Source organism: Anabrus simplex, chromosome 2 (assembly GCF_040414725.1).
Source record: "Anabrus simplex isolate iqAnaSimp1 chromosome 2, ASM4041472v1, whole genome shotgun sequence".
Classification (NCBI taxonomy): Eukaryota; Metazoa; Arthropoda; class Insecta; order Orthoptera; family Tettigoniidae; genus Anabrus; species Anabrus simplex.
Window position 1 is genome coordinate 248,056,654 of NC_090266.1, and position 15,542 is coordinate 248,072,195.

Genomic DNA, 15,542 nt, shown 5'->3' on the forward strand with positions numbered 1-15,542 from the left:
CGACAATGGGAAACGAAAGGCTAGGATTGGGAAGGAACTAGCCGTAAAACCATCTTCAGAGCTGCCGACAGGGTATTTCGAACCCACTATCTCCAGAATAGTGGATACTGGCCGCATTTAAGCGACTGCAGCTCTCGATCTCGGTGCTTTCTCATTTATGGCCACTTCATATTCTACATTCCACCATCAATGCCTCTTTTCCCTCTTCTCAGAGCATAGTTCCTGTGCAGCTTTAGTCATTTTTGTTCTCGGATCATCCCAGTTCTCGCACTGTCCTTTCAAACTTCTCTTTGAATTTTGGATTTATTTTCGGGTTTTTCCTTAATATTTCAACATCAAATTTAATTCTCCTATTTGTTCTCTTGTTGTCTATTTTTAGGGATGAATTTCATTTTTATGGTTGTGAGGTAATGGTCACTCCCAATGTTGGTTCTCTTTTCCACCTTGGCATTTTGAATCCCCTTTTTGCTGTTGGCGGAGATAACTACTTCGTTATTTCTGGTAAAAAGTTATTTTTATTGCGACCAGTTACTTTTCTGCCTGGACTACACGGAACGTTCCCGATTTCTAAGTCGATCTAAGTATGCTCTACTGCATATACGAACCTTTATTTGAAAAGACGTGCCATTTTCATAGGAAATCAGAAGTCGAAGATGACTTCAAATAAAATTCAAATCCTATCTACAGAGTAAGGAGACACGTACATGTAAAACTATGGAATAATTCTCTGAGTATAAAAGGCCCTATCTTCACCCCACTTAGTTTCATGTTGATTGAAGGTACTGGTTATTTTTTTTATGTTTCAATGGCTATTCTCCATGTGAGGAAAATTGTTTTCCGAATCCAATCCAATCCATACAGTACAAGCAATGTGTAGTTATCATGTTTTTTGTATCCGAAGAAGCTCTCTCTGATGGCTGGTACACCCCTGTCTCATATAGGCTTGTACCCTCCCCTTCCCGTAGCGACCCCATGCATCAAGGCCATCAGTCCAAGCGAGGGTTGGACATCGGGAGGTTCCACTGTTATCATCATCGGGGACAACTTCTTCGACGGGCTGCAGGTTGTCTTCGGCACCATGCTGGTGTGGAGTGAGGTAAGTTACAAATTTGCACTATAGTGTACCAGTATGGTAGAAGGATTTATTTGTAAGATTTCTCTACTACGCTATCGAAGACAGAACTACTTCTCGACTTGTAACACACAGTATCAAACGAAATGGTAATTGTTATAAAAATAAGCATAAGCGTAAAGTTAATGAAACTAAGTGAGTCCCGGATTTTATATCGCCGCTGCCGGGACGAAACCTCCTATGTGAAATGTTTTAACTCAGAACTTTGGCCGGTAAGGTTCTGTCTTCTAAGGTGCAATATTGTGTGAATATTGTCTAGGCATTCTAGCTCTTCATAACGTATGTGCTGCGAGTCAGTATATCTCCAAAAATATTATCACATAGGAGGTTTAGTCCCAGCAACGACGATATATTGTCCATATATTCAAAAGAATCTTAAACATGGTGCGAATTAGAATATTGACCCCAAACATCAAGAATACTTATGATCTTTTATTGGGGTTGTATGATCTTTTTGACCTTTCGTGCGAGCAGTCGAACTCATTAGATAGGAGGTCATTTGGAATCTTTAAACTCGACTGGCGGGCTGAAATGATATTTACGTACGATTATTTTTACAACATAACAATGGAGCAGGCCCTGTAGGTAAAATATCTTGTAATATATTGCATTATCATATTAAATATGAGGGTTGGCAGCAGATATATGGGGAATGACTTGAACAGTGCTTCATGTGAAGGCGAGTCCTCAACTGCAAGTCAGGATGGCCTGTGAATATGCCACGGTATACCGAATACGTAAAATATCTATACAATAAATTGTAAATATTATTTCTATTCTGTGCTCCTCCTCTACATACCAGTAAGACACTGGAAGTTTCTCCTTGGCATTTTGCGCCAAGTTCAATCCTTCATACTACATTCCTAGCCGTTTATGGGATTTCCAACGAGTTATTCGAACCCCTGAGTAGTGTGAATTTGTTCCAAAATGAATATCAACATCAACATGAGGATATTAAGAAACCTCCTTCTGCAAGACTACACTTACCTCGTTATAAGCAAAGATAATAAAATAAAACCCTTCCTTCTAGTTTGTACTTAGTTCTCACATTGTTAATAATGCAATATATCCAACTATCATTCACTTCAACCACTCTTAAATCACGTCAGGAAAGGAACGTGTGCACGTGAAGTGTGACATTGACCAGGGACAAAACACTGATCACCTATTCTTCGTTCCGTCTGCGGGCGCAGCTATGACGGAACGCTGTTCAAAAAACTCCTTGTACTCAGTTTTCGAAAGACGTACACTCTATAATAATCTCATGTGGTCAGTATGGCAGTGTCCAGCTCCATGGCTAAATGGTTAGCGCGCTGGCCTTTGGCCCAAAGGGTCCCGGGTTCGGTTCCCGGTCGTTCCGTGGAGTTTAAACTTAATTGGTTAATTCCGGTGATCAAGGGGCTAGGTGTATGTGCCGTCTTCACCATTAGAATCATCATAGGTAGGGCCCTATCCTCAAAGACGCGCAGGTTGCCTGTACGGCGTCAACACGAAAGACCTGCATCAGGCCTCTTCGGAGCCCACACGCCATAATTATTAGTGTGGCAGTTAAGATCTGATCTTTACATGAGAGCTGTTATGTATCTGCCCAGAATTCACTGATATTGTGCGTGTGTTTAAATGTGTTAGGGATTATTGTCTGCATCGATGAATGAAGGAAAAATCTCACTCGCTCCTAAGGGTTTAATTTGAGGACCATGTTCGTTAATAGAGCCCTATTATTATTATTTTATTGCTGTAAGTGTATACCGTTGTTACATTGTTCTAAATTGTGAATGTTTACTTTCGGCAGCTTATCACATCGCACGCCATCCGAGTGCAGACACCGCCTAGGCATATTCCCGGCGTTGTGGAAGTTACCCTATCCTATAAGTCCAAGCAGTTCTGCAAGGGCGCCCCAGGACGCTTTGTCTACGTCTGTGAGTATGAGTTGTTTCTGTTCAACAATTTGTTTCTATAATATGAAAAGCATGACTACCAATTCTTCATCTTACACTTTTGACTTTGATACTGCAGTTTGTATGCCGGCAACTCTACTGTGCTATCCCTGAAATTCCTGGGTTTTACAGTTTTCCTGATGTGATAGTCTCGTGTGCTGCTATTTGATGTGTCTTTAGGTCATTTAAAAAAGTAATAAATCGTACTTATCTGAAATCTGAAGATTCAACATATGATGAAGAGAATGAATGTATGGTACAGTATATCGAAGGTACGAGGGAACCTTATTGAACAATATACATTTTCCTATCGGCCTAAAAGGTGTAGATTAATGTTAAATGCAGTTTTATGCTGCTATATTTACTAAGCATGTCAAATGCAAACTAAGGCAATTGTATGATAGAGAATTTTGTTATTTCATAACTAGAAAAGTTCATATCAGTGATAATTTAGATCAACAATACACCAAATATGTAAAGTGAGAGTTTATTCCAAACATTTTCGAACAGGTTTTAAAAGCCTTCGTTAGCTTTCTGAATTTACGGACAGAACTAGATAGAATGTTCGGGGCACCACAAATTGTTACATTTTAGAGGCAGGAGGTACAGAAAAGTCTAACTAAAATAAGACATAAATAAAAGCGTAAACTAAGGTGAAATTTAAAATTAAAAGTAACATATTAGTGGGAACGAGACAATACACTAAATACGGTAATTGTTTACTAAACTATGTTTAAGAAAATTCCTATACACAGCCTATAAGGCGTTGATCACTTTCTTGTTGTGTTTATGTAATTTGGCTGCAAATATTTTCAACGCAGGAAATATTTGGAGAAAATTTCGCAATAAAATGAATATTAACTGATATGATTACACTATACATTCCAAGTGTTTCATTGTTCACGCTCCGAAATACAGTAATATGTTGGATGAATTGAAGTTAGAAGGTTTCCTTACACCAATTTGACGAAGTTACTGATTATAGTCCACATTGCTTGGGACATACAATTCGCCGTGGTTCAACAAGAAATATCTAAAAGAACATGCTACTAATGGAGACGATGAAGGTAATTGAAAGTACACAAAGTGAATAACAGTCGAGGTAATGTATCTTTCTCTGCTTTAGGAGTTGAAACGATTTATTGCAATTTTCAGCTTCGTCCTGTGATCTGAGACGTAGTAACCATTAGCTTCAGGTTGGTGATGTGTACTGTTTGATATCTGTCCGACAACTTGCATGGCTGTGCAGCTTAACCTCTGTGTGCATTCGTGGTTAATTCGTACTGATATTATCCTCCAAGGCAAAGCCAGGAATCTATCTGGAACGTAGCCGTCAAGCTAACCCTTGGGTGATACCGGGGTTGAATTATCATTTCCATGTGCACTCATATGTATGTCTGGATATAACTGTAGATGTTGAGATGAATTGTTTATAATCTTCGAACTTTGATGTTTAAAATTCTGCATAAGAAGTAAACGAAACTCACTACGAAGGTATTTAATGCAGTCTTTCAGACCACCTACACTGGCACAATCGCTTAATTGTTGGCCTCCTGTTCGTAAGGTTACGGCTTAGATCCTGGTTCAGATCGGTGGAATGTGATGGTATTTAACTAGGTATACACTTTTCCATACTGTAGGCTTCCGGCACGTCGAAGAATTTCCTGCAGGACGAAATTGCGATACACTAGCAACTGATGTAATGTTAAGGTCGTTTGCTGGTAGGGTTGACGTTAAGCGTGAGTATAATAATAATAATAATAATAATAATAATAATAATAATAATAATAATAATAATAATAATAATAATAATAATCATAATCATAATAATAAAATTATGTTGCTTGTTATTTATCTGGATTTTTTAAATCTCGAAGCAATGCGAATGAAGAAACTATAATTTCACGTAAAATAGCTTAAGGCTAAGTCTGTTTAATATGAGGACTAAGTAGTTGGAACGTTAGGAGATCCCATGTTGAAATCATGGCATCAGGTTTCTCTCCACAATTTTCCCAAGTTCTTCCAGACAAACACAGGGATGGTACCTCATTTTTTTTCATTTTCATGTCCCGTGTAACTTTTTTTAGAATTGGCTTTACGTCTCACTGTCACAGATAGGTTTTATGATGACGATGGGATAGGAAAGGCCTGGGAGCAGGAAGGAAGCGGCCATTGCTTTAATTAAGGTACAGCCCCCCCAGCATTTTACTAGTGTGAAAATGGGAAACCATAGAAGACCATCTCCAGAGCTGCCGACAGTGGGGCTCGAACCCACTAACTCTCGGCTGCAAGCTTACAGCTGCGCGCTCCTAACCACACGGCCAACTCGCTCGGTGTCCCCTGTAACAAACTCGACCCTAGTCCCAAATATACCGAGCTCGATAGCTGCAGTCGCTTAAGCGCGGCCAGTATCCAGTATTCGGGAGATAGTAGGTTCGAACCCCACTGTCGGCAGCCCTGAAAATGGTTTTCCGTGGTTTCCCATTTTCACACCAGGCAAATGCTGGGGCTGAACCTTAATTAAGGCCACGGCCGCTTCCTTCCCACTCCTAGCCCTTTCCTGTCCCATCGTCGCCGTAAGACCTATCTGTGTCGGTGCGACGTTAAACAACTAGCAAAAAAAAAGTCCCAAATATTCACGATTATAAACATGTCATGCAGGTAATCTAAATAGTGACAAGTCAAATTGTATCTAACACGGTAGCCGAGACTTTAGTTATTATTATTATCATTATTAGAGGTAATGATAGCATTTAGTAGCAGTAAAGATTTTCACACAAATATACGACAAAACTGAATCAAGGCCGTAACATACGCCATTCGCAAGTATACAGACTAGAAACCAGGAAATAAATCACGAAAAAGACCAATATTTTATTGGATAAATTGATCAAATAACCTCACTGTTGCTTGTTTATGGAATAACTTATTTCAGCACATTGATAGGCGTTTAAAAACCTTGCGGTAGATGGCAGTGAACTAAAACACACTTTCATCTTGGAATTCATATTTCACCAAGTTCCCGCTTTATTCCACGTCCTACCCTGGTCCTTTTGCCAACATAATTAATTAATGTCAAAACGCGAGTGACCGAGAACTGACCCTGCTGCACTCTACACGAGCTCCACCTGTTGCACTGCAGTTAAACTATTACTTCTGAAAAAAAAAAAGAAAAAAAGAAATTCATAATTTTATTTGTAACATTTAAATAAAGGAAATGGAGTGAGAAAATTTACTAAATTTAGAAAGTATTATGTTTCACAATGGCTTTAAAACTGACCCGAATTTTATACTTTAAAACGCATTTGTTCTTTCTTTCCACGTTGGGGAAGCATAAAGGCTAAAGTGTTAGCCTATACTTCAATAAAATGTATTTCACTTTGAACAAGTGTAACAATGCAGGACGGAAGTATAAGTTCTAGAGTTAGACACAGTTTGTTATTATTATTGTTATGATTCTTATTCTTTATCTTATTATTATTGGTAAATAAATTGCAATTGGGAGATATCCCGGCTATACCTGCTTACAGTAGTCCAGTATCGCAGCGAAATTAAATTAAAACATCAATTACTCAACACAGGTGATACAGTAAACAACGACAAGAAATGAAAATGAAATTATTACAAAACAAAAACGTCCATGACTAAGAAAGTAGAATAAAAAAGAAATACGTTAAAACAAGAACAAATAATGGCAATTAAAATTACGTCTACTATTGTACAGTAATTTAAGGTAATGGTAGAGAAATTCGTGCGAAATATACAGAAAATAACTCAAATTAAATTATTTCCTTCATTCAATATTTAGAAAATACATAATGTAAACTATTGCACTGCGAGTTCTGTAGCATAATATTTACAGCGCTATCACATATCATGAACCTTAAATAAATTCTACTCTAAGAGTGGGGTAAATATGTCATCCGAACATAATTTCCTACCGTAGAGTACAGTAAGGTTCATTTTCTGTATACGAAAATGAACTCAACGAAAATCGTTCTGATGGACTACACATCAATACGTGGCTGGGAGGCGTGACTAGTCTTAAGGGAAATACTGGATAGGAAGAATATTGTCACATTCGTGGTTTTGGCGCAGCAGTGACGATATTAATTGACAGATAACTCAATATTCCCACTATGTTTACTCTACGATTTGCAGTGCATTGCGCGATATAGTTACTTACTACAAGCATAAAATCTTAAATACGACACCATTAAATGGAACTTTGGACACATTTTACTGGGTATGAGAGTATTTTCTCGAAGTATCTTACTTGTAAGTATAGCAGATCTGTTGCTATGATGTAATGATCTCTATTATGCATGCCATTTTCGTAGTTTAAGTTTAGCTAATAATGGACCTGACTATATCGTATTCGGCAGGTCGACAATCTGTGATATAGCCCTGTTTGGTAACGAATATAATTGTGATGTCTAATTGGCTTGTTTATCTGTCAAGTACAGCCCTTTTCAATTCTTTTCGGGAGTTCGGAATATCGTGGTCAGCAACCTCGTGTGCTTGGTGTGTCTGAAATCAGCTTGATAACATGATGTGTCCTAAGACAAAAAAAAAAAAAAAAACTTAGAGGAATTTCTAAAATACTTGGAAAATGACTTTAAAATGTCTACTATAAGGTTAAAACTCTCCAGTGACATCTGTGGTCAGAACATAGTTGGTTTGTCGAGATTTACTTCTATGTTTCATGCGCTTCAATGTACTTACGACCCTTTATCCCTCTTATAACTTTGAAAGCCAGAGTTGATCACGAAATAAGTCCCTTAATATAAATCAAGGAAAGAACAGGTGCACCAGGCGTGTTGGCCGTACGAATAGGGGCATGCAGCTGTGAGCTTGCATCCGGGAGATAGTGGGTTCGAACCCCACTGTCCGCAGCCCTGAATATAGTTTTCCGTGGTTTCCCGTTTTCTCACCAGGCAAATGCTGGGGCTGTACCTTCATTAAGGCTACGGTCGATTCCTTCCCAATCCTAGCCCTTTCCTATCCCATCATCGCCATAAGACCTATCTGTGTCGGTGCGACGTGAGACAAATTCTAAAACAAAAACAAAACAAGAACAGGTGCGTACCGTAGTTAGTAAAGACACTCTATTTCTATGTTGAAGGGTGTGAGATAGAACATCGGCAGATTCGATTGACCTTTAAGAGCAATGAAATGAAATGGCGTACGGCTTTTTGTGCCGGTAGTGTCCGAGGACAAGTTTGGCTCGCCACATGCAGGCCTTTTGATTTGTCATCCGTGGGCAACCTGAGCATCGTAATGATGATGAAGACGACACATACACCCAGCCCCTGTACCAGCGGAATTAACCAATTGTGGCTAAAATTTCCGACCCTGCCGGTAATCGAGCCCTGTACCCCTGTAACCAAAGGCCAGCACGCTATCCATTTAGCCCGTCACCTTTAAGGATGATTCACTGTGAAGGAACTGTGTCAGTAGCATTGATAGCACGTTAAAGAACTCGTTTCCAAGGTAGAATTTTGACTCTCCGAAGTCTCTCAAAATCTATGTCAGTTAATTTACGTGGCGGTAAATATAGCTATATGGGGCTGGTGTATTTGAGCATCTTCACATAATATCGGACTGAGCCGGGATCGAACCGGTCACTTTCAGCTCAGAAAGTCATCTGCACAATTCAGAGCCTGGATTTAGAAATTCTTCTTCTTATTCCATTTTTCTTCTTCTTTCTTTTTTCCTTTGGCCTATTTCCCAATTTCTTGGGGTACGTACTTCGTGAGAATTTGGTCTAATTTTGCGACTGGATACCCTTTCTGACACAAACCCTACGAGGAGGGATGTAATCCCTACTGCGTGTTTCCTTGGTATTTGGAAGAATTGTGTGTTGTGTGTAAATAAAGAGCTGTGTGTTAGGATGAACATAAATAACCAACTCCGAGCTAGACGAATGAACCATGCCCTGTTAAAAACATCGGCTCTGCTGAAAATCGAACCCAGAACCCTCTGAACCGAAGGCATGTACACTAAATATTCAGCCATGTGGCGGTACATATAAAATTAGGTCAATATTATTATTATCATAGTCAGAACGAAGCTAGATTACAGTTTTGCGTGATTTATATATATATATATATATATATATATATATATATATAGAGAGAGAGAGAGAGAGAGAGAGATTATACCCACGGTATATCCATTTCTACATGGAATGCAAGCCATACGAAGGTGACTTTTCACCTCAAAATTTTTATATGGATTGACTGGAAATTGATCTCGGCTGCCTTGGTGGGATGTGAGTGACTAAGCAACTCGGCTATCACTTCCTTCCCAATTTTACCGACACGAGGCTGACGTATTTGAGCACCTTCAAATACCACCGGACTGAGCCAGGATCGAACCTGCCAAGTTGGCGTTAGAAGGCCAGCGCCTCAACCGTCTGAGCCACTCAGCCCGGCATTATTGTTATTATTATTATTATTATTATTATTATTATTATTATTATTTTCTGAAAATATAAATAATTCATTCGATTCCTGCCTACGTTCCCAACTTGTCTCGTTGTGATACAGATTTAAGTTGAACGAATGCTTCTGAATAGATATCATGGTATTGCGGCAATTCTCGCTACAAGTCTGTTTATATTCTAATAAACGGCGTGCACACTGCTGTCGCATCGGAACACCATGCTGAACTGCATCAAACAAACAACTCCGGGCGCTTGCGCACACACGGGAGACGTGACAGCTACATCCACGGTCTCTTCTCTTTATCTCGCCTGCCATCTCGTGTCACGTTAGTGAAACACATTCTCCATCTCATTTTATCCTGTTGCTCATTTAACGCCATTAGGAATCGTATCAACATAGCTTTAAAACTAAGTACTGATAACTCGTTCTCCCGTCTTCGTTGACACCACTAAAGCTGACGGACTTAACACGTCATTTTTGAAGAATATGTCTTTAACTTAGACGAGAGTATTTACTGTAAGGGAATTTTACAGTCGTAACGGAAACTTAGAAAAAAAAAATTAAACTTATTTCTAATACCAAACATTACTTTCTTCTCTGTGATATTGCTTATAACATGACGGCGTATCAATATGCTCTTTCGATCTGATTCTACAAAGGTCTACATATATATTGTCGAACAATATTGGAATCATTGTGTTCGATGATCGGCCGGACCAATTAAGCTTAAAATCGCCGACCCGGCCCGGAATCGAAGTCGGGACCTTTTGGATCAAAGGCAAGAACGTTAACCACTTAGCCATGGAGCCGGACAGTATTTGAATGGCTTCATGGGGCATGCACTTTCACTGGGTGGACATGAAGTGTTACTGCAGTCACATTCATAACACAGTTTTCTTTCGTATGTTATGGAATGGAGAATACGAGTTGAAGTATCTTCTTCTTCTTCTTCTTTCTTTTTCTACCGCTTTTCCCTCACCTGCGGGGTCGTGGGTGTGAACTGCGTCACACATGTGGATTTGGCCCTGTTTCACGGCCGGATGCCCTTCCTGAGGCCAACCATATATGGAGGGATATAATCACTATTGCGTGTTTCTGTGGTGTTTGGTACGAGTGTAGTGTGTTGTCTGAATATGAGAAAGAAGGTGTTGGGACAAACACGAACACCCAATCCCCGGCCCAGAAGAATTAATCAGAGGCGATTAAAATCCCCGATCCTGCCGGGAATCGAACCCGGGACCCCCTGCACCGAAGGCTTCAACGCTGACCAGTCACCCAATGAGTCGGAGCAATACGAATTGAAATATCTCGCTGAAAAATTAGGAATTGCAAATTTATTCTTCGGTATCAATAGTATCCGACGCTTGGGAAACCAATTAGTTCTTACTTCTTGAAGATGAAGCATGCTTGCTTGCTGTTTGAAGGGGCGTAACACCTAGGTCATCGGCCCAATAAAAGAAAAGCAAGCCTGTAGCCTTACTAGACTGTTGTTGTTGTGATCATAGCCATAGAACGTCCTGTTCTACATGGAATTCAAATCGGTGTCTTCAGTTAAAAAATCCCGCATGTGTTAGCCAGCATTCGTACCGCGGCCTTCTTGGTGAGAAAAATTACCGCGTGGTATAATTTCCTCGTTGGCACACTTTTCTCAAAAAACAAAACAATTGAACTTATGTGTATAAAGTTGCCATTGATGCTTTCACGGCCCGTGATGCTTATGCCGCGTCAAGAAAATAAAGTGAAATTCTTGACGTTTCGCAGAGAACTGTGCTCTGCGTCATCAGAAGAAAATCTCGACTGTCAACGAGAAAGGCTTCTTAAACAATGTATGTATATAAAGTTTGTTGTGGGTATCCACAGGGTTTGTATCTCCTCTTCATGTAAGGTGAGTTATATTTTGATACTGATTGAAATTAAATCGGATAAAAATATTAAATACGAGGAACATATCGACGGCTTACTTCTAAGACCTCGTATGTCCCAATGCTCTTCCTACAGATTATATTCCTTAAAGCTGGTCACGCCTACCAACCACACACTTATATACAGTCCATCAGAATAATTTTCGTAGTGTTCATTTTCCTGTGCTAATGTGTAAAGGAAACTAGCTTACCATACCGTATTGTATGGATGTTGTTTGCAAGCGAATTTGCGCACTCCTACATTATAATATATTTAAGGTTAATTTTCCTTTACAGAGCATCGTAGGAAAATGAACACAACGAACGTTGTTCTGATGGGCTGCGTATCCATATGTGGCTGGGAGGCGTGACCAGTCTTAAGGAATATAATGGGTAGGAAGAGCATTGGGACATACGAGGTTTTAGAAGTAAGCCCTCGATATAACACCATGCACTCAATTTCTTGAGCGACTATACATTAGTGATAATGTCATTACTTAATTAACAATGCTGTTGAACAATGCATTTCAACACTAACCGTGAATACAATATCTGGGGAAGAAATGATCAGATGTTTATCGAACATTACAGTAAACAGGTCAATAACAATTTTAAGGAATCTGTGTCAATAAAATATGTTATACGAGGAAGCTTGCTAGATAACGTAAAATATTTGAAGTTCAGGAAAATAGGACAAGGCATACTTTTAAAGCATATATCGATGCATGAAATGGTGTATGGCTTCCAGTGCCGGGAGCGTCCGAGGACATGTTCGGCTCGCCAGGTGCAGGTTTTTCAATTTGACTCCCGTAGGCGACCTGAGCATCGTGATGATGATGATGATGATGATGATGAAATGATGATGAAGACAACATATACACCCACCCCGTTACAGAGAAATTAACCAATGATGGTTATAATTCCCGACTTTGCCGGGAATCGAACCCGGGACACCTGTAACCGAAGACAAGACGCTAACCATTTAGCCATGGAGCCAGACAACGTATCAATGATAAATATTTATGATTACCGGGCTGAGTAACTATGACGGTAGAGAGCTGGCCTGCTGACTCCAAATTGGCAGGTTCGATCCTGGCACAGTCCGGTGGTGTTTGAAGTTGCTCAAATACGCCAGTCTCGAGTCGCAGATTTACCAGCAAGTAAAAGAACTCTTGCGGAACAATATTCCGGTACCTTGGCGTCTCCGAAAAACCATGAAAGTAGTAAGTTGGACGTAAAACAAGTATTATCATTATATTTATGATACACTTCATTGGAAATTGATGAATGAAATTACATTCATTCCAAAGAGAGGGGAACGTCTATTTTTACATTGTGAAGTATTCTCTTCTTCTTCTCCATCTGTTTACCTTCCAGGGTCGTTTTTTCCCTCAGACTCAGAGAGGGATCCCACCTCTACCGCCTCAAGGGCAGTGTCCTGGAGCATCAGACTCTGGGTCGGGAGATACAACTGGGGGATACCAGTACCTCGCCCAGGCGGCCTCACCTGCCATGCTGAACAGGAGCCTTGCGGGGGGATGGGAAGATTGGAAGGGATAGATAAGGAAGAGGGAAGGAAGCGGCCGTGGCCGTAAGTTAGGTACCATCCCGGCATTTGCCTGGAGGAAACGAGGGAAATCACGATAAACCACTTCCAGGATGGCTGAGGTGAGAATCGAACCCACCTCTACTCAGTTGACCTCCCGAGGCTGAGTGGACCCCGTTCCAGCCCTTGTACCACTTTTCAAATTTCGTGGCAGAGCCGGGAATCGAACCCGGGTCTCCAGGGGAGGCAGCTAATCACAGTAACCACTACACCACTGAGGCGGATCATTGTGAAGTCACATGGGGATTTTCAACACAGTCATTTATTAATTACCGCAATCCGTCTTGAGTCCACAATCCATCGTATACCAGCATTTTCTCCTTTGTGGTAAAAGTAAATATTCTTATTCCTGTCCTTTCCTCAGTCTACTGGGGTCACACTTGAGCTGGTATCGGCCTATTATTATGGCTGGATGCCCTTACTGACTCGAAACCTATGTGGGGATGATGCATTTACTATTGCGTATTTCTGAGGTAATTTATAGTGTCTTGCGTTTCTGGCAAATGCAGATAAATGTACTAAACGATCACAAGCACCCATACTTTGAGCGAGAAAAATTAACTAAACGCTGCTAAAAATCTCTGCCCCGGCCGGTGTTCGAATTAGGGGCCTTCTGAACCGAAGTCCAGTAAGCTTTGCATTCAGCCAATAAGCCGGGCAGTTGGAAACAGTAAATTATGGCCGCATATAGGAAAATAAATGAACTTTTCCTTTTCATTTCATTTTTCTATTTTTTTTTTACAATTTTGCCCTACATCACACCGACACAGGTAGTTCTTAGGGCGACGATGGTGTAGGAAAGGCCTAGGAGTGGGCCTTAATACAGGTACAGCCCCAGTATTTGCTTGGTGAGAAAAATGGGGAAACCACGGAAAAGCATCTTCAGGGATGCCGACGGTGGGGTTCGAACCCACTGTCTCCCGGATGCAAGCTCGCAGCTTGCGCGCCCCTTACCGCAAAAACTATGTTTTAAGGCGCATGATATGTATTAAGAGAAAAGTTCGAAAGTTAGGTTGTTCTGTGAGAGACGTTTCAATGAACCTCCGTCGTTTAATCATAATGAGATATGTTAAATGAAGCATACAGTCGTTCAACTCTAGATTTAATTTACTGATTAACAATCACTGATAAAACCTGGAATAGATTTAAGTTACGTGATATCACTGACGGCGTCATCGAATACGTAAGTCAGATAATAATAGAATGACTTTAAGGTTGTCACGAATATAAAAGAATACCTATCTAATGATGTAAGTTGGCCAACAATCCACAGCTCCAGACCATACCCTTACGAGGTAATTAGATTAATATGTGGGAACAGCACTTAGTAAATGAGTTTAATTAATTTCATCCGGAAGAATCGGCCTTGCTTGGAACAAGAAGATGAGAAGATGTCATGTTATCGTAATGTAAAGTGAATTAACTTTTGCTATTCACATAAAGTAACCAAGAGCCGCATATTACTTTGGTCTTTATCACCATCCATGTAGAAATTCAGGTTTTTACTTGATCCCTGCAGTAATTCAACCTTGAAATCACTAATGTTATCGATTGTCGATTAATGTACGCTTCAGCAATACAAGCAATGTAGTTAGATGAGTCAAAGAGCTACCTTACTATCACAACGTAGCGCCCAGCAGATTAATATTTCATTAGAATATGCAAGGCAAATGGCAGAGGGGTGCATCTCTACGTTAGCGAGACAGCGGGAAAATTGAGGGTCCGTCCCTCATGTGGGTTGCATCTGTCTCGCATAGGGATAGTTGATACCCTCTGATTGAAAAAACAAGAAGAGGGTCTACGGGATTATGATGTTTATTTGAGAACTTTGCATATAAATTATCTCCTTATGTTCGCTGAAGTTTTAACATTGTACGTAAGAAGCCTGAGTTATGAAATATTAATTGAAATAAAGTTGTCTGATACTTTAACCTTGCTATTTTCCATCTCCGTGGTGGAGGCGTAGCGTGACTTCTTTTTTTCCTGAGAAACTGGCTGATAAGAGAGGCAGTGGATCCGATCAAGAATGTCAACTAACACAGCTCAGATTGTCGATACGCTGATCACCTGGTACTTGGAGTCCATCTACCTGGCCAGTAGTCGTCTTGGCAGGACAAGGCTTTTCTTTCCATAAGCTGGATGTGGTCTATGAGAATTTAATTGATATCAACTTTATCTTTTTTCTCTAGTGTAGAACAATCTGTGTGTATGATATCGTCGCTCGACCGGTAAAAGGTTGTATTCCACAAAGCTCTTCCTATCGATTATTCTCCTTAAGACTGGTAACGCCTCCCAGCCACGTATGGATATGCAGTCCATCAGAACAAATTTTGTTGTGTTCATTTTCCTATGCCCATGTGTAAAGGAAAATGAACCTTACAGTACTGTACTGTAGGAATGTACGTTTGCATTACGTATTTACGCACTCCTAGTGTACAATGCATGTAAGGTTCATTTTCGTTTAATCGTCGACGTCGGAAAACGAACACAACGGACATTTTTCTGAAGGACTGCGTA

The 15,542-nt window shown here is 40.2% G+C and overlaps 1 protein-coding gene across 1 annotated transcript in view; it reads left to right on the top strand.

Annotated features, from left to right (window-relative positions):
• Positions 1-15,542, top strand: part of kn (EBF transcription factor knot) — an 891,516-nt gene that overhangs the window by 832,463 nt on the left and 43,511 nt on the right. Inside the window, exons 9-10 of the mRNA XM_067139000.2 lie at positions 942-1,096; positions 2,925-3,051. Coding sequence (XP_066995101.1) covers positions 942-1,096; positions 2,925-3,051 — 282 coding nt within the window. The remainder of the gene's footprint in view (positions 1-941; positions 1,097-2,924; positions 3,052-15,542) is intronic.